This window comes from Aureobasidium pullulans (genome assembly GCF_000721785.1).
Source record: "Aureobasidium pullulans EXF-150 unplaced genomic scaffold scaffold_16, whole genome shotgun sequence".
Taxonomy (NCBI): Eukaryota; Fungi; Ascomycota; class Dothideomycetes; order Dothideales; family Saccotheciaceae; genus Aureobasidium; species Aureobasidium pullulans.
The window spans coordinates 192,350-218,191 of NW_021941036.1; the positions used below are offsets into that span (position 1 = coordinate 192,350).

At 46.8% G+C, this 25,842-nt stretch overlaps 7 protein-coding genes across 7 annotated transcripts; 4 read left to right on the top strand and 3 right to left on the bottom strand.

Annotated features, from left to right (window-relative positions):
• Positions 1-689: 689 nt before the first annotated feature.
• Positions 690-4,796, top strand: M438DRAFT_357458 (uncharacterized protein; the record flags this gene model as incomplete). The annotated part of the gene is made up of 7 exons (XM_029907173.1): positions 690-1,960; positions 2,015-2,715; positions 2,916-3,351; positions 3,572-3,906; positions 3,956-4,013; positions 4,064-4,629; positions 4,684-4,796. 7 exons carry the CDS (start codon positions 690-692, stop codon positions 4,794-4,796), a joined length of 3,480 nt encoding a protein of 1,159 aa, XP_029758119.1.
• A 304-nt stretch (positions 4,797-5,100) lies between these two features.
• Positions 5,101-5,877, top strand: M438DRAFT_65597 (uncharacterized protein). The gene is made up of 2 exons (XM_029910227.1): positions 5,101-5,387; positions 5,488-5,877. Exons 1-2 carry the CDS (start codon positions 5,352-5,354, stop codon positions 5,818-5,820), a joined length of 369 nt encoding a protein of 122 aa, XP_029758120.1. The 5' UTR covers positions 5,101-5,351; the 3' UTR covers positions 5,821-5,877.
• A 796-nt stretch (positions 5,878-6,673) lies between these two features.
• M438DRAFT_357459 (uncharacterized protein) lies at positions 6,674-8,113 on the bottom strand (the record flags this gene model as incomplete). The annotated part of the gene is made up of 5 exons (XM_029907174.1): positions 6,674-6,851; positions 7,031-7,126; positions 7,316-7,426; positions 7,473-7,991; positions 8,049-8,113. The coding sequence occupies 5 exons, from the start codon at positions 8,111-8,113 to the stop codon at positions 6,674-6,676; spliced, it is 969 nt and encodes a 322-aa protein (XP_029758121.1).
• An 854-nt stretch (positions 8,114-8,967) lies between these two features.
• M438DRAFT_376419 (uncharacterized protein) lies at positions 8,968-9,465 on the bottom strand (the record flags this gene model as incomplete). The annotated part of the gene is made up of 1 exon (XM_029908658.1): positions 8,968-9,465. One exon carries the CDS (start codon positions 9,463-9,465, stop codon positions 8,968-8,970), a length of 498 nt encoding a protein of 165 aa, XP_029758122.1.
• A 1,238-nt stretch (positions 9,466-10,703) lies between these two features.
• M438DRAFT_337469 (PAP1-domain-containing protein) lies at positions 10,704-12,865 on the bottom strand (the record flags this gene model as incomplete). The annotated part of the gene is made up of 4 exons (XM_029903995.1): positions 10,704-10,971; positions 11,026-11,422; positions 11,474-12,389; positions 12,446-12,865. The coding sequence occupies 4 exons, from the start codon at positions 12,863-12,865 to the stop codon at positions 10,704-10,706; spliced, it is 2,001 nt and encodes a 666-aa protein (XP_029758123.1).
• A 9,755-nt stretch (positions 12,866-22,620) lies between these two features.
• M438DRAFT_337470 (uncharacterized protein) lies at positions 22,621-23,442 on the top strand (the record flags this gene model as incomplete). The annotated part of the gene is made up of 1 exon (XM_029903996.1): positions 22,621-23,442. The coding sequence occupies one exon, from the start codon at positions 22,621-22,623 to the stop codon at positions 23,440-23,442; it is 822 nt and encodes a 273-aa protein (XP_029758124.1).
• A 440-nt stretch (positions 23,443-23,882) lies between these two features.
• Positions 23,883-25,159, top strand: M438DRAFT_367418 (uncharacterized protein). The gene is made up of 3 exons (XM_029907951.1): positions 23,883-24,053; positions 24,109-24,856; positions 24,909-25,159. The coding sequence occupies exons 1-3, from the start codon at positions 24,006-24,008 to the stop codon at positions 24,980-24,982; spliced, it is 870 nt and encodes a 289-aa protein (XP_029758125.1). The 5' UTR covers positions 23,883-24,005; the 3' UTR covers positions 24,983-25,159.
• The last annotated feature ends 683 nt before the right edge of the window (positions 25,160-25,842 follow it).

The window sequence follows — 25,842 nt, forward strand, 5'->3', positions numbered from 1 at the left end:
GCATAATTTGCAGTTGACTGAAAGTGATCGGTATCTGGATGTCTTCGATGTGGTGTACTTAAGCGCCCTGCAGGCTGCAGCCACATCGTGACCAACCTCCAAATCGAGAGTCTAGGAACGAGTCAGGCAACCGCTTCCAACCATTCCCGACCCGTTCTATATGTAACTTATGCATGTTACAAGCAGATTGTCTGGCTAGAATGGCGCAAGCCGACCCGAACAGTTTTCGCTTGTTCAGCTCCATGTTAACAGCTTCGCAGGCTTGCGACTCAGGCTTAGCCGCCGAAAGACAGCCCCAATTGATCAAACCAATCGCATATATACTTGGCATCCATGTCAGGGCTGTGTAGACTATCGCATGCTGAAGGCGCTGCTGGGGCGACTGCGATTGGGGTTACGACATCCATCTCTGTGGGCTGTGCTTGATCGTCCAGATTTGAGAAGACTCGATCGAATCTTTGTCACCAGTCAGAGAAGGTGGGCAGAATCACTTGGCTATCAACTCACGGCGCCTACAACCCACAGCCACGAGCATCGCTGGACCCGGCGCGCAAATCGTCAAGCGTGCATACTGACTATCTTTACTACCCGGCGGATAGCAGCTTGAACTGTTCAAGAAGCAGAGGTTCCCCCTGGAAGCACTCGTCTTCATTTTTTTTTTTCGTAAAGTTCCCTCGTCTCTAGCCACGATGGCAATGACAGACTTCTCTTTTTTGAACCTCTCTGAGCCGCAGGATATCGGTGGATTGAGCTTCAGTCTTGGACCGAGAGATGACAACACCCAGTCTGATTCGAGACTCATACCCAACGTCGAGGTCTCTATGCCCGATGACAGCGAACAAGATCAGCAGCAGACAAGAAGATCATCATGGGCATCGGAAGACGGAACGAAACAAGATGTTCTCGAGACCTCTCATAAGACCGCTGCGGAAGAGGTCCATAGTCGTCTTTGGTACGAAGCCTACAATCCAAGCAAGACATCAACCACTTCCTACAAGATGTATCGCAGAGGAAGTCAATGCTTCCAACCGCGCTCGCACGCACAAGCCATCGACGAATATTACGATGAAGGAGAATCAAACCCTGCTCAACGCATCATGATGCCGGACCCCCAGCCACCGAGTCTTGACGCATCGGGAGACCACGAGTATTGTGACGATTGTGAGACTTTTGGACCTAACAGATCATATTGCAATGTCTGCACCTTCTCGATGTGTGAGTACTGTTGGAAACGACAGTTGACCCACAAGAACAATGCATCGCAGAACGACATTCCTCACGAAAAGACGCCACGGTCACTTGCGCGAAAGACACAAGCTGTGTTCAACCCGAATATTGATGAAGACGAGCGCCAGAAATTGCATTGTGAAGATGTCCTTACTTCTTGGTTTGGCGTCCACCGCGAGGATAGCGCGCGTCCTCTTCTGCGAGACTATGGAAGATTTGAGGGCCTAATGGCCTCCACGCGACAACTTGCTGAAGAAAATCACTCCTATCTCGATCCAAGCGCACGATACCCTAGCTTTGTTTCTTTCGTTGGCCAGACTGGAGCTGGAAAGAGTTCCTTGATAAAGCTAATCATCGACCTCGGTGCGAAAACACCAGCATTATTCGACACCCCAGTAGTTGGCGCGGTTGGCAACACTTCGCCGACCTCCACTGACGTTCATCTCTATGTGGATCCTCCGACTGCCGATTCCGATCACCCGATTCTTTACGCTGATTGCGAAGGGCTTGAAGGGGGTGAGCGGGAACCAGTCGCGGCCAAGGCAATCAAACAAAGAGCGAAGAAAGCGATTCCGGGTGTTTCGGATCATTCTTTTCACCATGTGTCCGAGCGAGATCTTATCTGGGCAGACAAATCATGGAGAAAGACTCGAGAGTTTGCAGTCAGAGAGCTTTATCCTCGTCTTCTTTACACTTTCTCAGACGTTATCGTCTTCGTACTCAAGAACCCGAAGTAAGTACACATTTCACCGAAGCAATGCAAAGTTCAAACTAACATAGTTCATAGAGTCATTGAAAGCGTATTGGTCAAACTAGTCGAATGGGCTGCGGCTGCGCTTGAGGGATCTTCCAACCAACCAGTTCTGCCACACGCCATCATTGCCTTGAATGCTTCAGAAAATGCAACATCTACAGAGTTGTGGGATGTTGACATTGCAACCACAACTCTGATGAAAGAGATGTCCCAAACCGTGTTTCAAAACGAGACTCTCAAGAAGTACGTTCAGTTCTGGCACAAGCGTGATAAAATAATCAGGACGGTAGAGGATCTCATCCTATCATACTACACGTCCATAAAGGTGGTTCGTATTCCCACAACCGGCCGACCCAACCTCATTGCCAAACAAATCAATGATCTCACAGCCAACATCCGGTCGGCATGTCAAGTTTCTGGCAGACGCAAAGGTGATCTACGCATGCTTCTGAATGCAGAAGATATGCAACCTTATCTTCAATACGCCTTTGACCATTTCTCGAAAAGTATAGAATCACCATTTGATTTCGTCCAAGCGTCATTCGCGCATAGTCCTATACCGGATGACTTTGGCGGAAATATTTTGAAGCTTGCCGTCCAACTCATGGAAGCCTGGAAAGATCGCGCGGGACCTCGTCCGATTTTTGAAGAGCTAGCCGTTGTAGTTGCCAGTTGCATCATGCTCGATGCAACACGTCACGGTATCCTTGGTGAGAGCTCGTACATGACCTACTGTAAGAGCTGGGGCTGACTCGATCAGGTACCGCCGTTGATATCGTTCCACCATACTTCGAACATCTGGACAATGCTTTAATGAACTTCTGCGATCGATATTGGCCGTGTGAGTACGTGCGCCCTGGCAAAGGTCGTTGCGTCAATGTTCGTAGCGGACATACTAAGGGACACCAATCGAGCTCTGGAAAGGTTCTGGCAGGTGGCGACTATGAGTCGCAATTCACGTTTGACGCCTTTCGGGAGCACTTCCGTAACGAAGTTTACGTGGCTCTCCACGAGCTGCTCTGCAATCTCCCTCGCAATCATCTTTGCGCCGACAGCCCTGAGATCAATGCCGCTACGGATCAACATAAGAACAAAGTCTTGAAGCCATTTTTTGCTCACGCCTTGGAAGGAAATGACACATACGACTTCTCTAGCCACACGGTCTGCTTCTGCTGCCTTTTTGACTTCCCAGAGCATACTTTACCATGTGGGCATGTGATATGTACCGGTTGCCTCAAAGCCTACGGCCATGTCACCAAAGAACATACTGTCGAATTTTGGGAATGTCCAATGGATGGCAAAATCCTTGGCTATACGCCTTTCTACCTGAAACCTCCGCATTGCGGTGTCAGGATTTTGACCCTGGATGGGTGAGTGAACTTCTCTACTTTCTACCCAACACAGTGGGCGCATCGCTAATACCCGTATTCCAGAGGCGGTGTCCGTGGCATTGCAGAACTCGAAATCTTGAAGCAGATCGAGAATGCTTTGGGAAATGGCATTCTTCGTATTCAAAACTTCTTGGATTTTGTGGTTGGAACCAGCTAAGTTCGCTTTCTGAAATATTCGCTTGTACTAAAACCCGTTCAGCACTGGCGGTATAATTGCGCTCGGCTTAGTATCGAAAGGCTGGAGTGTCGATGATTGCACCCGGAAGTTCGAGAATCTATGTCATAAAGCCTTCCAGGAACGTATGATGGCTAGAGGTCCTTTCCTAGGGAGGCTGATCCGGACCTATTATCATTCGCTCTACGGAACTGCTGCTATCGAAGGTGCTCTCAAGGAGGCATTCACGGAGTCTGCCGACCTTTTTGGTGCAAAGCCTACAAGCTCAGGCATCTACGGTATCAAAGTCGCTGTCACAGCTACAGCTGTAAGTTCCAGTGTCGTGCTCTCGAACTATAATAGGATCTCAGGGACATCACGTAAGTGCCTTCGGGACCGAAACATGTCCAGGTTTTTGACTGTTCTTAGTACCCTACCATTTTGAGCGTCCAGAAAAGGGATGTGCCGAGTTGCGGCTCTGGGAAGCGTAGGTTCATTGGCAGATTTTCTGTGTTTGTTCTAACGGGCTTTGAACAGAGCAAGAGCGACTTCAGCGGCTCCCTTGTACTTCACACCCTTCAACCATGCGGGCTCAAAACAAACATACTATGACGGCGGCGTGCACCATAACAACCCCGTAAAAATTGCTGACAGCGAAAGGAAGCTCATCTGGCCTGATCTGAAGGAACCAGACGTCATCATCTCAGTCGGGACTGGACACAATCTTACCAAACTCGAAAAGAGAAAAGCTGCGCCTTTCAAGCCTACTGCCACGCGCGGAATTATTGCCCAGGGTGCGTTCCTTGCCAATATGGCGAAAGATCATATCGCAGTCTCGCTCGACTCTGAGCAGACCTGGAAGGATTTCCTTGCTAGCAGCAAAAAGTCCGATGATCGATTCCGATATGTGCGGTTGAATACTAGTTTCCCGACCGATCCGCCTTTACTGGACGACCTCTCCATGCTATCTGAATTGCGCGAAATGGCAAAGAAGCAGTTTGCAGGTCAATACCAGACAAACATGCTTGCTCTCAAATTAGTGGCAACAAGTTTCTACTTCCAACCCGACGAGACCGATCCTCTCAAGAGGAAAGAAGTGACAGGTAAGCTCGCTAGAACGGTATCCTGAAAACTTTATATTAACTCTGATGCGACAGGTTACATCCGCTGTCGCTTTGCAGACGACGACCCAAGGATTTCTGCCTTGGGAACCTTCATCTTCGAAAAGACTGGTATTGCAAACGAAGCTTACTTTCTCATCAGTGAATAGGGACAAGTGGGATCACACACGACCGTCAAACTAGGTGCCGAGGTTTTAGAACGGATGATCCGCAATTGCCAGTTCCAGCTCAAACAGACAAAAATACCCGTCAGCAACGAGATCTACAAGACGAATATCGCGCTTCGATATGGTGCAGGGCAGGAGTTTCCCATCAGTGGGTTCCCGAAATGCCTGATATCTCCTACCAGACACTCTAAAGGTATATTCAAAATGCTGTGAATCCGAGTGGACATTCTCTAACAAGCCATCAGGACCTCGGAGAACCCTGACGTCTACAGAAACAACTCGCTGGGCGGTTCGGATCCAAAGTCAACGGCACAAGCAGATCAAATGGTCACCCCGTAAGCATGTCGCAGACTCTAGAGGGGGTCTGCTTGTGCGCTTCAACCATACATCGCACCTGCTGGGCAACGCGACAGCCAGAGACCTCCAGCTTGAACAACTACGTCTGACTAAAGGAGCTGAGGGTTGTATGCCTCAAGAGGATATCGTGCAAGAGCTGCAGGGTAGAATGGTTGATGGGCCGGAGGACCGAGCGAATGGATGGTGGTCGCCATCCAACCTCGCACAAATGCAAGTGTATGAGCTTGACAGTACCGCTGTCTTGGCGGAACTCCCGGGCTGAGTATCACGTTTGTGTCCCTCCCTTTTTCTTGATAATGACATGACCTGGCGTTAGGGTGTGTGTCTCATTGTTCTCGTGGAACCACTTTCCGGTCTCTCCAATTTTGTTGCCATCTTCCTTGGCTTTTCGGTATCGAATCCTTGCCATTCTGTCAAGTCTCGTATATATCCTGGAAGGATAATATTTCTATACCAATCAAGCCGGTCTAATATCCAATCCCTCCACCTCTCCCCCTTATTTTTATACTATGCCACCATTCCCCAAGTAAGCACAACTGCACAATTCCTCCCCGCCTTTTCAATCTTGCAAATCCCCACCAAACTTCAACCTGCAAATGCAGATTTTCCACCCAAAACTTCAACCCAACCCTTCCACCTAGTCCCCTGAACCTCATCGCTCGCATTGGCAAGGATTATATTCCATCATGCTGTCCCAGCATTCCAAGGAGATGTGGCCGAGTGGTTATGGCGCTAGTTTCAGGCTCACCTGAAATGAGTTTACTAGTGGGCAACCGCGTGGGTTCGAATCCCACCATCTTCACCATCCTTTTTGCCCTTCATCCGACCGTCTAGCTGTACCAGAGAAGAGAGATATGTAATATTAGGATGGAGTGCCATTTTTTTTTGCGTTGGGTGAAATTTTTGGTGGGGTGTGGAAGAAAGTTCCATAACGGGCTTTCGGGGCTTGGCGGGGAACGACATTTGACATTCTTGAACATCGTCTCTTCGCATTTTGTTTGATACAGGCATTTACTTACAGACTAATACATGGTCAGACGCAAGTTGACGGTAGCAAAATATGTTCTCGCGTCATCAAGAGGAAGAAGACGATAACACAACAAAGATGCAACAAAGTGCAGATTATACATTAAAGGCGAACATGAACTTAAACACACATGCACTCGTACTAACTAGCTGTGCTGTTTATAGAGTGTAATAGGTTCTATCATCAATCCGAGAATCTCGGAATGTTAAGAAGATGACGAGCTAGATCACTGCTAAATCTAAGTGATTCGAAGTGTGAGTTTCTTGTTGTGAAGATGGAAATGCAAGTAAATCCAGACTTATTAAAATCTATGATGAGAGCTCGTCTTGGGTGATTCACCCTCAGACAATGATATTGCAGCTCTGGCGTAGGAACAAAAATAAGAAATTGGCCGTCAAGACTTCCTGTCCTTAGAAAACTCACCAAGCTTGAACGCCCAAACTTTCCCATGCTTAATCAGACTGACGCAACAAGTTCAAGATCCTCCGATGCCCATCCGTCCCTGTACGTCTGAGAATGTACTCGAGTTGTTGTTGTGAAGCGAGCGATTGCTCATGCATTCGCTCACGTATTCTGCGAAGGCCGAGGTAATCACCAGTGGTGAGATCAACCAAACGCCCTTGATCAGGAAGGCGTATAGACAAGCAAGAGTGCTACATTGGATCAGCATGATTTTGTCTAGGGGATGCAAATGGTCTTACAAGTAAAGCAATGTGAGATTGATGCAAAAGAAGACGATGAGCAAAGCTAACATAAGGCATCGAAACAAGCAGTATGGGAGTCTACACCTTGGTGAGTTTCTGATCTCAAAGAGTGGAAGAACAACTCGTACAAACACTTGATCGGCACGAATGTAATGGCAGTTAGAAAGAGGCCCTTAGAAGCATCAAAGAGGATGATGGCAGCAATGTCTCTCCAGACATGCGCACTACGACAGATCAGTATGACACGTCCAGAGAGGTTGTGATTCCGGACCTTCTTACAAGCCCAGAGTATGCACAGCGGCGAAGTCAATGCCACTTCTGATGTCTGTATTCGGACAAGGCTCCCAGAACGATGCCCTTTCACGTGTGAGTGATCAGTCTTCGTAGACCATGACATGATCAAGGTGACTTACACCTTGGAAACAAAACGCATGAAATAGGAAAACCAAGATTCCGTTGCTATCGAATATACGACCACAAGGGGATAGCATGATGGAATGATCCAGTAAGCCTGGTGTGGCGAGCTAGAGCAAGTCAGCATCCCTTAATTGAGAGGAACGATTCACATACAACAAGGCTTCCTGGACCAACTCCGAAAGCAGAAGCATTGCCAGTATTCTGTAGGACAGCATGGCGTGCGAGATTCCTTGTGTTAGCAAGTGAGATCTGCCAATGTACCACGTGTCCCATATGTTGGTCATCGAATCGACAGCCATGGCTAAGAACATGACTGTCCACATGTCATCTAGCAGGATTTGAAATCGGTGCAGCAGGGTTCGAAATCGGTACTGCATCATTCGAAATCGGTACTGCATCATTCGAAACCGGTACTGAATGTCCTTGGAAATGATCCGAAGATAGAACCACACAACTCGGATGTCCCGCTCTCGAGTCGGCGGATGATAGTGACGGTGTTGGAAGCGGAAGCTGTACCAAAGTATCCCAATGATGAGTTCCAAAAGGTAGACGAGGTATGAAGTCGAGAAGGGGACCTTGAAAGGAAGTCTGAACATAGTGGCGGACAAAGTAGGTTTGCGGCGGACTGGAATCGTTCCGTTGATGGTGTATGGCGCGATGATCTTGTCTCGACTACATGAGATATTAGTCGTTGATCAACGTAAGTGCAAGAGGAGGGTGGGCACTCACCAGCGTCGTCTGGTTTTCCTTGGAGGAAGCAGACGCACTACTTCATTTTCAGAGGGTGGGGGCATGTCTCCTAGAAAGCGATGAAACTAGTATTCGAAGGTGTACGTCACAATGTTGAAGCCCTCGAGTCGGTACGTGGAGGAAGAACGGGATGATGCGGTCGCATGGACGACTCGACAACGAGGATTGAGATGACAAGCTTTGTGGCGGATGAAGTTTGTGGTTGACGAACGAAGCAGGATCGATGTTGAAGTAGTCTAATCCGCCAAAGTGCGCAAGAGCGATGGGAAAGAAGTGGCTGCCAATACTTCAATGCGAATGGCAAGAGCACCCCAATACGACTGCCATCTCCGATCTTCGACCAACAAACTTGCGACTTCTCAACAGCGGTTGATTGACACGTGATAGGTAATGGAAGTTTTGCTTGCATAAGAATGGGCTGCTTGAGGCTATCTAAGGGTATCTAGTTCGTGATGATCGTGATAGGCGTGAATGCAACAAAGGAAAGTTTATGCAACGCGAGGTTGAAAGCAGTGAGATCAACACAAAAGCTTTGATGTTTGCGGTTGCGCGTGTACTGGCCAGCGCATGTAGGGCTCGACTTGTTGTTCTTCGTAGGGGTGTACTGATTTTGCAGACAGACACATGGCTCCAGCTGGTGCATTATAAGAGCCCCAAAGATGAATCCGGTCGACGTCTGGACATAGACTTGCAAAGCGGTCTGCACGGCGTATGGTCGAAACTGCTGCTTATGACGGCTCCTAAAGAAATTTTCTCCAAGCCGCAATTGGCGAAGATGACACTGTTGTGCAGCTTCAATTTGCATCACACAATGTTCAGTGGTCTCAGACTTGTTGTTTGATATTGGCAGATTGGTCGAAGCCGGGGGATTGGTGGAGTGGTAACAGTGTGTGCCTCTTCAAGGCCATGCTCCTAAGTTGGCTTTCGGCAGCTCCACACGAGGCTTGACTTCAACTTTGCCATTCGGACCTTCATTCAACCCCCAGGCGGCAGGAGCCTGCTCCCAAGGTCTGACAGTTGTATCGTACATGTTCAGATCGTCGAGGATCTCAGGAAACTTCCACATCGCCAGGTGACTGAGACCAACAACACTGCCAGCAATTACGGCATAGTCTGTACAGGTCTCCCAGGTCTCTGCTGGCATGGTCATTCCGCAGAAAGCATAGCCGAGCATAGTGGTTGAAGATCCGAGCAGAATGGACAAGGTTGAACTGGTGAGGTCTTTGAGAGTTCCTTCCAGTTTGGCAAGACATGATGACGGTGGTAGAGGGTTGAAGTCGCTGCTAGTAGAGTTGATGGATGTCGTCGTGTTGAGAAGTGGTGGCTGGTAGTATGTTGGTGCTGCGCTTACATGCAATGCGAAGAAAGCAGGTAGTATCATGGTTGAAGGCTTCATGATGGTGATATTGGTGGTGAAAGTCGTAGGTAGAGTAGCAAAATTGGGACAAGCAGAGAGAGGGACAGCAGGAAACAGATATAGGGACGCGACAACATGATGGTTAACTCATCTATGCACTCGACTTACCCTAGGCGCCTGTCATATACGTGGTGAGGGCATCGTGCTGCACGCCTAACACAGGTTCCATTCCTACGGAGCCCTCGAAACGTCAAAGTCTCATGCTCAAGGCCAATTCGAGGCAGACGGCCTTTTGACAGCGTAAAAAATTGATGACCGAAACCACGAGTCGGAGAGATCAACGACGTCGCTCGAGATTGCACAGGCACGCTAGCGGAAGTCATGCACCGGTGGCCTGTCCCGGCGCCTGGCCGCGGTCGATCATCTCTCCGGACAGGTCTCGTTGCATGCAAGAAATATCTTGAGCTTTCGACGGCGCTCACAGCCCTCTATTGAGGTCCGCTTTGCCGCATACCATTTCTCAACATATTAACCAGCCCTGTTCACTATCACCAGATACGAATCTCGCGTGGAAGAGGTCGAGATGTCCAGATTAGATCTCGACGCCAAGCGGAATTACGTGCAGCAGACTGACTCGCCCGGACACCGCCGCAGTTGAAGTGAGATCTTGTTTGAGCGGTCAGATACTGAGACCTGATGTATCAGGCGTCCCCAAGTAGAATATCCATTTGGGCATTGGTATCAAGGAGGGAAAGAAGAAATTCACAGACGAGAAGAGGCTCTCTGAAACATGGTTCCCCAGATCTCCCAAATTCCTTCATGTTTCAACGACTCGAGTTTCTCAATGCTTCACCTTCTCTTTGGTAAATGACGAGGCTGTGACTCGATACCATCGTCATTTGGATGGTGCAAAGCGTTAAGGTATCAGATCGTGAGATGGTGGTGATATTCACTGTTACAACGAAGGGCAAGAGATAAACTTAAAGGTATATTGCTATGCTAAAGATCGATAGTGAATGTGTGTCCCAGAGGCTTCTTTGGCGTCTATTCTGGACAATTTGCAGCGATAAATCAATAAAACTCCTTTCCCACTTTCGGTGCCATTCTGATCATGTCTGCATGTCAACAAGTGAGCAGAGATCAAGCCGTCAAGACAAGAGGGTAAAATTTCCCATAAACAGATCCACCATCCCAGATATTTCTTCCCAGGCCCGAGGCTAACTCCCAACCAGTCCGTCATGTCGTACGTGAAGTTTTGATGTTGATTTAGGCCGTTATTATTGACCCGCCAGCTTCTTAAGCGCCTCATCAACGGAGTATTGGTTGAAGAGATAATCAATACCCTTTGTAGTATGCGTAGCATGATAGTCGTCGAGAGGAGGCTGTTCATTAGTGCCTGACAGCTTCTTAAAAGCGGCATCCACGTATTCGGATGGTACAGTGACGCCAGACTCGGAACACTTGGCTTTGGCGCGAAGCTCGGCACAAAGATTGTCAAGGTCGAACTTGCCCTCCTTGAAGTCCTGGTTTGATTGTAGTTGCGACCTTGGAGAGGTGTTAGTGTCGATGAAGGGATTATTGGCTTTGGTAACCACGCACCATATCGTGTTGCAATTGAGCATCTTCTCGGCAGCCTTCAGGCTCATTTCGTTGATTTGTTGCTGGCTCTGCTGGGTAGGTGCCTGCTGAGGCAAGTACATATCATCGTCTCCACCTTCGCGACACTTCTCGACCTCTGCCAGCAAGTTTGCACTCGCCGAAGTCTGTTGTGCAGATTTAGGGGAAGAGAAGTCATTCATGGCGAATGGCGTGTTCAAGTCGTAGGGGAATGCAGCCTCGAAGAAGCCACTGTTAAAGTCACCGTCGCCAACAATGGCATCTTGACTCTCACGATAGTCACCAAACAGAACAGGATCGAACTGACCGCCGTTCTGTGTGGCAAGCCAGTCGAAGCCAGGAGTAGAAGCGTTGGTAAGTCCGCCGTTCTGAGCGGATTCTGCTATTGTGTCAGCTTTACGCTCAAACCTCACATCGATGAAATGCTTACTTTGAGTGTTGTTGGAGTTGACTGGCTTGAGCGAGTAGATGTCGTTGAAGTCATTCACACCAGTTTTGTTTACGTCGGAGGGAGGAGAATTTGCAGATTCGGGCGAAGTTCCACAAGACGAGGTATTGCAAGAGTTGGTGTTGTAATGCGTGAGGGAAGGCACAGAGGGTGATTGGTTAGAGTTGGTGCCAGAACCTGAGCCAGAGCCACTGTTAAATCTGAAGACTCTAGAGATACCACTCGTGCTGTCAGTGCCGTTGTCAGCGTACTGAGCAAAAGCGCGAGCATCGGTGTTGTTGTTGTTGTTGTTGTTTTGCATAAGGAAGTCGGCCGAGTTGAGGTTTCCGAGCGTCGAAGGGCTGAAGAGATCGGCATAGGTAGTGCCAGTAGCCGAAATTTGAGCAAGGGGACTATTGGTTCCCTTGTTCATGCTGCCGCTCCTGGAATTATTGCCCGGGCTTAGCGGATGGTTGCTCATGTGAGTTCCAGGACTTGGGTTCCTGGCCATGCTGTTCGATCTTGGTAGACTGGCATGTTGTCCGGCAGGTGGACTGACAGTCTTTTCACGGCTTGATTGGACGTTGTTTCCGAACAATTGGTTACCGGGAAGAGCACCAAACTTGGGGAAGTCGAACTGGAAGTCGGTCTGAGAGTTGCTGTTACTCCTTGAAACTCCACGGGCGGCAGAAGGGGGTGAGTGCGAAGCAATGCCTCCGCTGGAGTATGACATTCTCTTCTTGTACTCGCCGAGTTCGGCCTGGAGACGCTGGACCTGCGCACGGAGGACACCGTTTTCGTGCTTGTCCTGTTCTTGAGCTTTGCTGAGAGCATCGACCTTTGTCTCGAGGTCTTTGAGATGCTTCTCCTTGCGCTCTCTGAAAGCACGCTGGGCAGCTCTGTTCTGGGCTTTGCGTTTCTTTTGCACTGTATCAGCCCCATGATCTTGGAGCAGCATTACAATGGGTTACTTACAGTGGTCGGCTCTGACGTGAGGGGTTTCCTGCCAGGCTTCTTGGCCTCCTTTGGCTCGCCTTCTCTTCTCTTGGCGTCGTTCTCGTCATCCAGCGAATCTTCCTCAGGACTCTTGCGCTTGTCGGGCTTGTCACCACCATCGGTCGAGTCGGACTTGTTGCTAGCATTGCTACCCATGTTGTCGAACATGTGTTGGCCTCCTAGATCGGAAGCATCGAAGTCGAAGCTGGTGTCACCATCCAGGTAGTCCAGATAAGGGCTTGTGTCTTCAAACTCGAGAGCATTCATATCGGCGGAGGGCTTATTCTTTTCGCGATTGCCGGAAGGGTTGTTGGATGCCAATGCGGCAAGAAGGAGCTCCTGTTGAGCGTTGGAGAGATAGGGATTGAAGGGCTGGTTGCCGGTCGTCTGCCCCGCCATTTCTGACACAGTCGTACGATTGGTACCAGAGCGGAGAGGACGGTCGAATGCGATCGATGTCGGTCAGATTCTGTAGCTTCGAATGCGATTGTCGTGCGTCGGAGAGTACGAAGAAGGACAATGGAGCAGTGGAGAAAATGAGTTGAGGTTGGGCGATTGGCCAGTCCAGCGGCCAGGCAAACACGCTTTGGCTTTGAGATGATGCAGCTATGAATGATCGGGGTATCGGTCCTGCGATCGTCGAAGTGTCCTTTTGCGAGTGCAGTCGGTCTCCAATTTGTGTCAGAAAAATGCGAAAGTCGGATTGCAAAGATCAAAGTAAGCAGCAAGCGTTGAGGGGCAGAAACTAGGCAGGAGTGAGAATGTAGACACCGCAGGCAGACAGGCCCGCCCTCGAATGCCCCCGGCTTTTACCGCCGCCAGTCTCTAACGGATGGTGCTTAGAAATCCGATCTTTGTCGCCCAGACTCGACTGAAATTCTCCTTAACACGCCCAACCACTGCCTGTTTCGCAGCTTTCCATGCCATTCACGTCGTCTCTACGCTGGCTGTACCTCCATGTCTTCTGTCACGCCTTCGACTCTGATTCCATCCATCATGGTGTCGCTGCGGGTTGGTCGGAGTCACTTTCCTCCACTTCATGCACGGCTGGCTAGTGCCTTCCACGGCCTTCTACTCCGCCTTCGAAACCGCTCGTGACTGCCCTACCTTCTTTTTGTTTTTCTCTTTCTTTTTTTTTCTCCTCCTCATCTCGATGTGTTGCCCCCAACTGTTGCTATTGCTGTGACCCTGTCAACCCCGTTTACCTGCATGTATCTTTTACAACAGGTTATTATTCCAGACCGCTCGTGTCTCAGACCACCGAGAACAAAGCGTTTCGATGCGTCCGCCACTTGATGACTTTGTTCAACCCCGTGATCGCGGTTGGGACAAAGTACAGACGTTGTATTCGTGTGCTTCAGCTGCAATACAGCACCTCACTGTTTTAGGAAACCACAGCTAATCTATCAGTACATGGATCCAACGTAAAGCTGACCAGTCAACTCTTGACATGCATCGCAGCACGACTCTCGTGCCTCTTTGCCAGCCGAATCACCGTACAACTCATTCGTCGCTTCTGAAAACCATTTCTCTGACTCACAGTCACATCTGAGTACCGTAAAATTTCGTTTTCAAGGGCCCCCGTCGCGGCAAGGGCCCCTCGGTTACAGCGGCAGGGGTTAGCTCGAGCTCCAATACACGGTTATTTACCTCGAACAAGGGCCCCCCCCCTCGCAATAGCTGCTGATGTAAGCGGTATAGGCGAGTCTTGGCGTGCGCACAGGTGGAAGAGGAGGAAAGTATTGAGATATTAGAGCAAACAAGGCAAACACACAACTATCATCAGGTCTCGATTTTTATTGCTAATTTAAGCGTTTTAGAGCTCTTAGATCAAGTATTTTAAAGCTCTCTAAGAGGCATAGGGTTACTGCTAATATAATCTATGTCGACTTTGTAATCTACGTCCTAATCGTTGTTTTTAAAGTCGTCTATATCGAGCTCTAGTAGCTCGTCGTTGTTAATAATAATTAGTTCCTACGATGCTAGAGTAGGGTCTATAGCGTAGATAGTATACTAAGTGTCGTCGTCGTCGTCGCCCTCGAGCTTAATTTACTAAGAAGCATCCTTAGGATCGAAGTAGTTCTTAGGCTACCCGGGCTCGTAGAGACTACCGTCCTTATTACAACGTCGCTAGTTACTAATATTAAGGTTAGGCAGGTCCTTAACCTTAAGGAGGTTATCCTAAGATTCATTAATAGGAAGGGTAAGGCTAACCTACTAGAAGGTTTTAATAATTAAGTCCTTATACGTGTCGTAAATCTAGGTATATACCTAGGTAACCTAATAGGTAATAAGGACCCTACGCTTTAATATAGTAGTATCCTAGTCCTCTAGATGGTTAGTAAAGTAAATATTAGCTAAATGTCTAATCCGGTCCTTAAAAAGCTTATTAATAGATATATTAAGTACCTATACGTAGCCGGTATAGCTAGGTAGGATAAATAAACAGATAGTCTTCTAAGAAGTAAAGGCGGCCTTAACTACATTAGTCTTCTACGTAGCGAGTACATTAAGTAATAAGAGGCGAGGCTCGTTAACTAATAAGCCCTTAGCGAACGAGAAGCGCTAGTAGGAGTTAACCTATTTAAGTAGAGTTCTCTCGCTTACCTATACCTTTTTATTAAATATTACTCGGTTAGAGTTGAAAAGTATCGCCTAGTAATCGGAAGCTAGAGCTCTAGAGGGAATAGGCATTAAGGGGTGGAACTAATACGTGTGTTATGATTAAGTTAGTCAACTACTGTTACAGTACAGAAGTCTTTGTGTTACGGCTTCTCCGCATTACCTGACTTCCTCTTACTACATCTGTCACCCTAACTGCCATATTGTAACACTCCTCCTCAGTCTAGACGGCGGATGCTAGTAAGACCTAGCTAGTTAATGAATCTTGCAAAGTCCGGCTTAGGCAATGGCTTTGTGAAGCCATCTATAACCATATCTCTTGTCCCTATAAACTCGACATTAATCCTGTTCCTTCGGTGTAGGTCTCTAACATAATAGTATGTAACATCGATGTGCTTTAACCTCTCGTAAGTATAGGCATCTCTAACCAACGATAGAGAGGCTTAATTGTTACCGAACAGTTTGACTAGTGACCTAATAACGAAGCTTTGCTCTTCTCTCATAGTTAGCTAATATTAGTTGCAACTAATGTACTTGCTATAGCCCATGTCTCTTAGAAGTTGAGCTAGCTATTATAACTGCTTTGCAGCCTAACATATGGCCATGTATTTAGCTTCTATAGTTAAGGTTGCAACTGACTTCTGCTTCTTACTAGACTAGCTAACAGGACAGTTGCCCATTATGAATACACTTCCTAAAATGGATATCCTGTCTAACTTGTCCATTGCGTAGTCTGAATTAGAGTAGCTAACGAGTTGTTGTATGCCTTCTGCATTAAATTCTAGGCCAAGGTCTGTTGTTAAACGTAGGTACCTTATAAGGGATTTTAACAGTTTAAAGTGCCCTTCTGATGGATCTAACAGATATTAGCTTAGCCTTCTAATTGCAAATGCAATGTTAGGTCTCGTTAGAATTGCTAGGTAGATAAGGCCGCCAATGATCTTTTAATACTCCTTCTAGTCTGCTCTCTTGTCTTGTAGACCAGCTAGTTTCAACAGATCATATCCATTCAGTAGAATACTAATTAGATTAGCCTTCTCCTTGTCCATTCTATGCCTTAATAGAAGATCCTTAGTGTAGTGAGACTAATCTAGGGTGATCGTTCTGTTCTTTCTGTCACGGATGACTTGAACTCCTAGGATCTTGCTTACTTCTCCTAGATCTTTGATCTTATAGATCTCTCTAAAGTGTTTCTTAAACTAGTTGATGTTGTCCGTCTGTTTAGATCCAATTAGGATATCATCAACATAGACTAGAATGAGGATTTCTTTCTCTAGATGTCTTAAAAGGCATGGGTCGGCGTCTATTTAGATAAAACCTATCTTCTGCAACGATTCTATACAGCTCTAATTCTAATCTCTTGTAGCTTGTTTCAGGCTATAGAGCGATCTTAGGACTTTAAGTACACAACCTAGTAGGATGTTTATTCTAGGTGGTGCTGCCATATAAATCTCCTCCTTTAATGTTAACTCGGTGAAGGCATTATTAACATCGACAGCATAGCACTTAAGATCCTCTATTACAACAATTGCAAAGAACACCCGCAGTGTATTATGGCGGAGGGTAGGCGTAAAGGTATAGTCGAAATCAACTCCAAATTTCTAGGTAAACCCTCTTGTAATAAGGCGTGCCTTTAGCTTCTGCAACGAGCTATCTAGGTTATGTTTTGCAGCAAGTACCCATCTGCTTATAATGATATTTGCCCTTGTAGGTGGCTTAGTGATTTTAAAGGTCCCGTTTGCCTATAAGGCATCTGTTTTAAGCCTAAATGCCTCTTGCCATAATGGTCCCCATATTAGATCATCAATTGCAGCTTAATATAACTTTAGAATCGGCACTTCTTCCTTTGCTAAGAATGCTGCCATAAAAGCATGATGCAGGATGTTAAGTTGATTATTGTCTTCTAAGTCAATTCCTAGACTTGGAAGGTTAATTGCTAGCATTGCCTTATGCAGCTTGAAATTAGGTTGTCCTTCTAGTATGCCATACTCTTCTCTTATCCTCTTTAATACTCGGGGAATTTCAACATAAGAGAGAACCTTTCTTCCTATAGTTGCCGCTAGTATTGTTGTTGCAGCCATTACTAATGAAGATAGCCGTAGCTCCTCCTAAGACTCGACATCACTTTCTTCTAATAGCTCTAAATCGCGCTCCTCCTGTGAGTTGGCGCCATTTCCTAGTTATAGCTGTCCAGATTCTTATGTAAAGTCCTAATAGAGATGTCTTTTATGCTCTAGGAATGCTAGGATCTCGACTTATAGTTCAGTTCTCTTTGATGTAGCAGTTGCAGCTAGTAGAACGGTCGTTGCATCTGTTGTAGGAGTCTGTTATAAGGGCGGCCGGCCTCTAAGATTCCTTAGGGGAGCTATGTTTAGTGCAGCTCGTCTAGGAATACCTAGTTGTAGGTCTCCTCCTTGCTTATTCTTAAAGAAGTCTGCTCTATGTAATTTAATCACTTTTCTCATGTCTAGAGCCTAAAAGAGCTACTGCTTTATAGTCCCTTTAACGTATCCGAGGAACACATAGTGCCTACCTCTATCCATAAACTTATCTCTCCTAGTACCCTACGGTAGGGAGTCTAGATTCATGTATGAAACTACTTAACAGCCCCAAACTCTTAAATAGTTAATAGATGGTTTGATCCTAGTGAACGCTTCTTCTAGGCTGACTTGTACTCTATTAATGATTAGGCCATTCGAAACTCTGTTCCTAATGTAGATGTCTGCTTATGCAGCTTCAACCTATAGCTCTACTAGTAGATTTGCATCTTTTAGCATAGCTCTAGTGCCATTCTAAATTGTCTAGTGTGATCTTTCAACTAGTCCATTTTGACTTAACATATAGTAGACAGTTGACTCGTGTTGCACACCTAATTCTTGTCTCTAGGATCCGAAGAGGTTCTCTAGTTCTAGTGCATTGTCGGACCTTACCGCTAGGATCTTTAGATCTGTTGCAGTTTTAACTTCCTTTTTCCATTAGTTNAGGATAGGAGCTGCATCTGACTTTGCCCTTATAGGAAAGATCTAGGTTTTCCTTAAGAAGTTGTTAACAACTGAAATAAAGTAGATGTATCCTTCACGAGATTCTAGCATCTAACCACAGGTATCAATGTAGATAAGTTCAAGGATTCCCTCCTTTCTCTTACTTGTTGCACCTCTCTTGTTTCTAATGTTTGCAACTAAACATACGATGCACTAATAGTCAGGAGTTACCTAGACTAGCTTCTCTAGAGTAGTAACCTTATGCAAGTTCCTAATCTTCTTAGGTCCTAGATGTGCAATTCTTCTATGCCAGAGTTAATACTCCTCCTGTGCCTTTAAGCTTAATTCCTCCTCCTAAGGAGAAACGATAGCGTTAAATGCATGTGCAGTAGTATTATCCGTAGCTAGCATTATAGTGTTAAGTTACTTAGGCAGTCTTTCTAGATAGACATCAGTAACAACATACACCCTATGCTGTATTTTGCTATGTACCACTGCATTTCTACTAGCATCTACCATTGTCATAGAGTTAGAGTTGAACTTTCTATTTAGCCTCTTCTAAAGACAGAGGTTTCTTGCTAACAATAGGTTTGCACCGAGTCCTAGTATAAAGAGCGTCTGTTTCAACTCTAGCTCTCTTCCTATTTGATTAGCTAGTATAGCTGTTCCCATTAAATCTAAGTGTAGGATCCCACCTCTAACCTAGATGTACCTCCTCCTAATTTGAATTAATGGTCCTCTAAAACAGTTGCTTTTATTAGTTATGTGTGAACTAGCATAACTGTCCATATACCATTAGAAGGGGTTCTTACTTGTGACATCCTTTAAAAGGTAGGCAACTTCATAAGATACTTGATCATCAAATAAGACAGCAGTAGGTGACTTCGAAGTTCTAGAGCTAACAGTGGAGGTTTCCTCTGCTTTGTAGGCTCTCTCTTTTCTTGCAACTTTAGTTTAGACCTTAGCCTTATCCTCCATGATTTATGTGAAGACCCTAGCAACTACTGCTTCTAGGTCTTTCATAGCAATCATAGGCTCTTAGCGGGATGACTAAGAAGACCGTTTCTGTCTTCGATCATCTCTTGCAGCTCGTTAAGCAGCTGGAAGTGATAGGCAGTCCTTAACAAAGTGATCCTTCTTGCAAAGATGACATTTAATAGGGCCCTATCTATTCCTTGCAAGATAAGCATGTGAGGTCGTCTTTAAGTTTAGTTTTGCTTTAAAGTTCTCTAAAAGTGCAAGGATATCTTCTAGGTCTAGATAACTTTGCACGTCGATGGCGTTTATAGTTATGTCGTACTCTTCTAGAAGACTTACAAGTAGCTTTTAAATCCTAGCTTTAGGCTTGCCTAGGTTCGCATTAGTTAGGTCTAAGCTTGCAATCTTTCGTCCTAGCTGTTGAAGGTATAGCCACGCATCTTAAATCGTCTAGTTCTAGTCCTTCTAGAAGGAGTGGAACGATTCTATAAGTAGTCTTCTCTAAACAGGTAGAGTCTTCTTATATCTGGCTTGTAACTAGTCCTAAAGTGTCTTTAAATTGGCTGTATTAACATAACGCATCTGATCGTCTTCTAAGATGCATTTGTTAATCTAGTACAAAGCTGTATTGTCGATTTTAGTGAAAGCTGCCTCGTGCTTGCTTTCAGGTGTTTTAATTGCTTTCTAGCAGTCCTTGCTGTATAGCTATCTCTTCATGTTTTAGAACTATAGTTCCTAGTTTTCTCTAGTGAGGGTGGCTACTAGCCTACCTCTCTGTGTTTCGGCGTCGTCCATTTCGTGTTCGATCGTCGGGTTCGAGGGTAAGTCTATCGTCGACTTATAACAGTGTCTAAGTACTGTTAGGTTTAGTAGTCTTCTACTAAAGATACTAGAGCAGGCTAACTGTAGGTCCTCTCACGCGAGGGTAGCTTATAGCTGCTGTTTCGGGTCGGGCGCGATCCTAGTGTAAGTTTTACACCGCTTATATTCCTCCGAGTTCTTGCGAACCCGGGCTTATAACCAGTTAAAAAGTATCGCCTAGTAATCGGAAGCTAGAGCTCTAGAGGGAATAGGCATTAAGGGGTGGAACTAATACGTGTGTTGTAATTAAGTTGGTTAACTACTGTTGCAGTATAGAAGTCTTTGTGTTACGGCTTCTCCGCATTACCTAACTTCCTCTTGCTACATCTGTCACCCTAACTGCCATATTGTAACAGTTAGCGATAAGGGGGTAATAGGCCTTAGCCTCCTTCTTACTATTAGCCGAGTTACTAAAGGTTAGTTTATTACGGAAGATAATCTAAGGACGGCACTAAGGGTTACTATTAGCGAAGACCGTTAGTTAGATAGTACATTATCTTTTATCCTATCCGCCGCGGCTAGTCTTAATACCGACTATCTTCGCGCTAATAAGGTCGTACGTATAGTAGGTAGGGAAATCGAATTCTAGAGGGGTCTAGTCTATATTAGCGATGTTACTAAGCTTATAGCGACCTACGTCGAAGGTCTATTCGCCTTCGTAAGGTTAAGCATTACGATAGTTAAAGCGTATATATAAGAGGATTAGCTTACGGAGCTAATCTAGAGACTTCTAAGCCTTATAAGTTAAGTAGCGAAGTAAGATGCTATAGCGCCTCTTAAACCTCTTAAACTAACCGCGACTAAAAGCGAAACTAAGGTAAATAGTACGCTTACTAGTACACTAATAAACACGGCTAGGAAAAAGCTATATATATAGAGCTCGAGCAGCGCGTTAGAACTAGAGACTGCTTACGCTATAGCCTTAAGCGCGGCGGTTTAAGAACTTAGCATTAAGGCGCTATTCTAGCTCTTAAAAACGAATTAAGTTAATACTTCTTATACCGCTATAGCGACGAGCTCCTACGCGAGAGGACTTAATTCTCTTACGCTCGCGTATCTAGTTCTAAACCGTCGACCTTTAAAGGCTAAAGGTCTATATAACTTAGCGAATTAAGCGACCTCTTATTACTTTAAGGATTATATAGAGCTTCTATTCGCGCGTATACGATCTTCTTCTACCGCGAGGCTCTTAATTAGCGATATTACTATCTAGTAAGGACGATAGCGAGGAGGATAACGGCGACGATAGAGGCGATAAAATCTATACTAGTTAGTCTCTCTTTTAATCGCGTAGTCTCTCTTTTAATTACATTACTAACCTTAACGGGTGCGCCTTTAGATCTATTAACATTAGAGCCTTAAGAGCTTCTACCTACGGTCGATATCTACGAATTAACGATAGGGCTCTAGAATGCGCTAGTACGCTCTTCGAGAGCCTTATTCTTAGGACTAGCGTAAGGGCGCTTAATTATAGCTCTTAGACCGCTAACTAAACTAACTAGTCGCTCTAAGATAGGCGTGTTTAATTAGTATTAAAGAATTAACTACTAAGTTAGTGCGCGCGTAGCAATTTAGGAGGATTCGGCAAGAACTATAGTAAATAATAATAATAACAAATTAAGAAGGCAATTAAGCTGATTTTTAAATAGGAACACTTGTAATTTAAGCCTCTTATATAGAGCTACCTCCTCCTCTAATTCGCGCACTAAAATAACCTTCTAAAACACCTCCTTGTCGCCCTTACTTAGTCGACTAAGAGACCAATATTACGTACTAGGGTTAACCCTATAGCTATCTATATTACCCTCTATAATAGTACGGCCCTATTAAGCGAGGGCCTCTTATTATAAGGGCCCTCGGCTACAAGAGTAGGGGCTAATTAGTCTTAGATCGACAAAGACGCTTTAAGGGCATGCCGTAATAAACGAAATTTTACGGTATCCTGTACTCTGCGTATCTCGGACTACCGGCATCCTGTTTCGATTCAGAGTTCTGGATCCCGACTTCGGTCGCGCGCAATTTCTCAGGGAGAAAGCATTTTGACATGCTAAGTTTGATGGCCTGAAACACGAGACAAAATGTGCCCCTTGCGATGTTTTCCCTAAGCCTCACCCCGTGTCAACCACGAAGACCCGAGTCGTGTTTGTCCACTTTGATCGACGCACGACCCCCGCACCGACGATGTTTGACCCGCTCGGGTTAAACTCTTTGGACCCTTGTGCTTTTTTGGTTTTCGTACAGCCTACAGGGCTATCCGTGCCTATCTCTCTTATCTCCGACAGGTCCAGTAGTGAGCTTAGGACTATCGGTGATCCTCCGCCACGACCGAGGAACAACTACCTGATACGGAACTCGTCAACCCTAGCCATGCTTATCGGGCATCCTTCGCATCGCTTTGAGGAGAGTCTTTGGTACGGGCTTTCGGCCTCGCTGACCGCGGTTCAGCAGGTGACAGGAGCTGATCGCGATGCGGAACCCCTCTATTTCGGAACGCGCGTTGGAATTATCAACTCTAGATCCTCGTTCGGCCCATGACTTTCATTTCTTTGCTCAGATAACGATATCTCATTGGCGCAAGAAGAAGCACCCCTTCGCCCAAGGGTCCCTGCCAAGGATGTCGTCGGTCTTTGAGGGGGAAGTATTTAACTGCACCCTTGTGACCAGCGCGGTGTGATGCATGTCCTTCCCTCTTCCCAGTTCATACACGCCAAAATGGTATCCAAGATGGACGCTGCTCTCGGAGCAGAAGACTTTGACGCTGAGGGTGCGAGATACAAACGACAAAGAATGTCCCTTCCCTCCCCAGCACCTACCGTTGTGTCGGACCCCTTCGATGCGGTCACCGCTAGCACGAAATCAGAATTACCGTTACGACCCTCTACCATCGACGAGTATTCAATCCACACGCAGCAACAATGTCGCATCTTCCAACTTCCCTACGAACTCCGGGAAATGATATACGGCATGGTCTGCGTCAACGACGGGGTGACAGCAGTCATGCGCAAGAGTACAACTCGTAACGCAAGTCAAGATTCAGCCAAGGAACCAGCATTCCTGCGAAGCTGCAGACTAGCGCGCTTCGAAGGTACACCCATCTTCTACCAAGAAAACGACTTTGTCGTAAGGAGACGCGATTCAATCAACTTCCACCCGAGGCCAATTGTCGATGCACCTATCGCATATCCCTACAGCTCTTTCAATACTGGAGTTCCCAGATGGTTGGACAACATGAGCAGCGACAAGATTGGAAAGATCCAAACCGTGGTACTTGTACAAATTGCGCGTGGAGTGTACAAAGATGCATACAATGAATGGCATCGTGATGCAAGCGCTTGCTTCCGCCTCAGGTACTCGAAGAGAAGAGACAGTGGCTATGAAATCGAATACATCCGGGTCGACACGAGTGGACGGTCAGACAAGTACGCCGAAAGACTTCGAGAAGCGCTCGAAATGCGAATGGACAAATTGGTGAAAGACTTGGGTATCAAGCAGTGGAACAGGCAGTCGATTTGGGACATGGCGTATCTTCTGTAAGCGGGTTTTCAGAGAGTCCGTCGAGCGGTTGCTTCTTCAACATTAATGATTGTGCGGTATGGCGTTCGGGATCGGGATGGACTGGCGTTTGCTTTGACGATTGGGCATATGCTGGAGTTGGTTGACAAGATTGGTGGAAGGCGTAAGCATTGAATGGCAGGCGTCAAGGTTGTGTTTTCTGAGCAGGTTAGCAGCATACTCAACATATGCAAATACACGTTTCAATGGTCTTGATGCAAGGCAGAGAGTGCTGTGTGTTGATGGTTGGGAAGGAGTGAGACAGCAGGAAGGTGACAGACAGCAAGCAGGTTTGCAGAGCCTCGGCTAGCTGGTCAGTGCGCGAATCGCGGATCGTCATTGCCCGCTTGTCGGCCATTTGGTGATTTGTTGCATTCTCCATGAATTATTTGATGTCAACCCGCAACAAACTTGACTAAAGTAAAGCGCATTGTTTTTGCTGGAATTGTCGCTGGAACAGATACGACGCCGAGCCCGTCGAACAAGCCAGGGCAGATTGGTAACACTCCTGACCGACGAACAAACAGAAGGCTACTGAACGCACAATGAGTCTCGCCCAGCTGCAATCCGAACGCGCCGACTATGAGCGCAACGTAAGTCTTGATTACTGTTCCTCCCTGTACTATCTGTTGCTGACTGATGTTATAGCTCGTCGAAGTCGAGCAGATGCTCGCCGAGGTGCCCGATCTGGAAGACGCCCTCTCCATGAAGGCAGAGATCGTCGCCTTGCTCGAAGATGTCGATAGCAGAATCGCCGCTCTGAAACCAGAACCGCCCACCGCCAAAGTAGAAGCCACCTCGTCGAGCGAGAAGTGGAGCAAGGAAAACCACCCGGCATACCGCAAGCAGGCACCCAGCGCTGCCCCTGCCGTCGAAGAGAAGAAAGCTCCCGTTTCTTTCAAGGTCAACGATAACGTTTTGGCCAAGTATGCAGGCGACAAGCAGTTCTACGAAGCGCGCATCATCTCCGTCACTGGCTCCTCGGCCGCTCCCATCTACACAGTCAACTTCAAGGGCTACACAGGCACAGAGACGTTGCGTCAAGAACACTTGCGCCCTCTTCCTGCTGCTTCATCTTCGACTTCTCAGAAGCGCAAGGCTGATGGCTCTCCTGCAGTCTCCGTTCCTTCTACACCTACAGTCAGCACTCCCATTCCCGGTGTCATCTCCGCCGAGGCAAACATCAACCCTGCCCTAGCCAGCGCCGCCAAGAAGGATCAGATCAAACCTCTCGACGGTGACAGAAAGCCCCCGAAGAAAGTGAAGACCTCCAAGGCTCTCGAAAGTAGCAAGAACAACTGGCAGTCATGGCAGTCAAAGGCCTCTTCCGGCAAGGCTGCCAAGGTTGTCCAGAAGGAGAGCATGTTCCGTACTGGTGAAGCTCCTTCTGCCAGAGGTATGTGTAGCTTACTTCTCAATGCTGCAAACATTCACTGACTTCTTCGCAGTCGGTTTCACGGGTTCTGGCCAGACCATGCGTAAGGATGTCGAGCGCACTCGCCACAACTACACTCTTGACTGAAAGCTTTCTGCATTTCTGCGTTCTATCCTGGCGCATCCACCAAACAAGCCACAGTCGTTCACCTCCTAAGCCACTTCTCTAGAGGTAAGACTAGAGTCGCCGCAGTTCTAACGGCTGCTTTTCTCCTTTTCTAAACTTCATGTTCATCATTACTTTTTTCAATGGCGTCTTCCGGTTCAACTCGAGCGGCGTTGCGAGCCTTGGAGCTCATGGATTAGGTATACATACCAATCAAGTATTCGAATGACGAAGACAGAATAGACTTGACCATTCCACGTGGTCAGCATCAATCAAAATTATACCCTATGATCGTTCACGTGTGTTGATTTTCCGGTTGTCGAACCTTGATTCTCCTGCTCGCCTGCTGTTCACCTGTCCTATCAGCCGATATGGTATCCGAGATTTGCTGCGGGTCTGAGGCTTTCTTCAATATGTTGGTTGAGATACTGTCGACAAGTGGTAGTCAGGCACGTGGGGTCTGTGATTGGGCCGCGGCTTCTTCGAATCCACTCCACATTTGCCAGCCCTCCTTCCTTGATCGACTTCACCCGAAGGGCTGTATATCCACACGGCACGATTAGAGCACGCGAGCACATCGTGTTTCCTGCACATCATGTCATTCGCTATCATGTTTGAAGTCCTCAGGGGCATCTTTCTTCACGCTTTATTGCGAGAACAATCGCAGAGTATTTCAAGCTCGGCCAGCCCTTGCGCATACAGAGGTAGGTGATCTGTTTGCATTCGTCCTCCATTCCGTTTTAAGATGGTATATACTTCATTTTCCTTGGCTTCTGTAGCCCTGTCATTCCTGGCACTGAGTGAGGCGTCAGCCATCAGCACGTCAACTGCATCCTTGACGG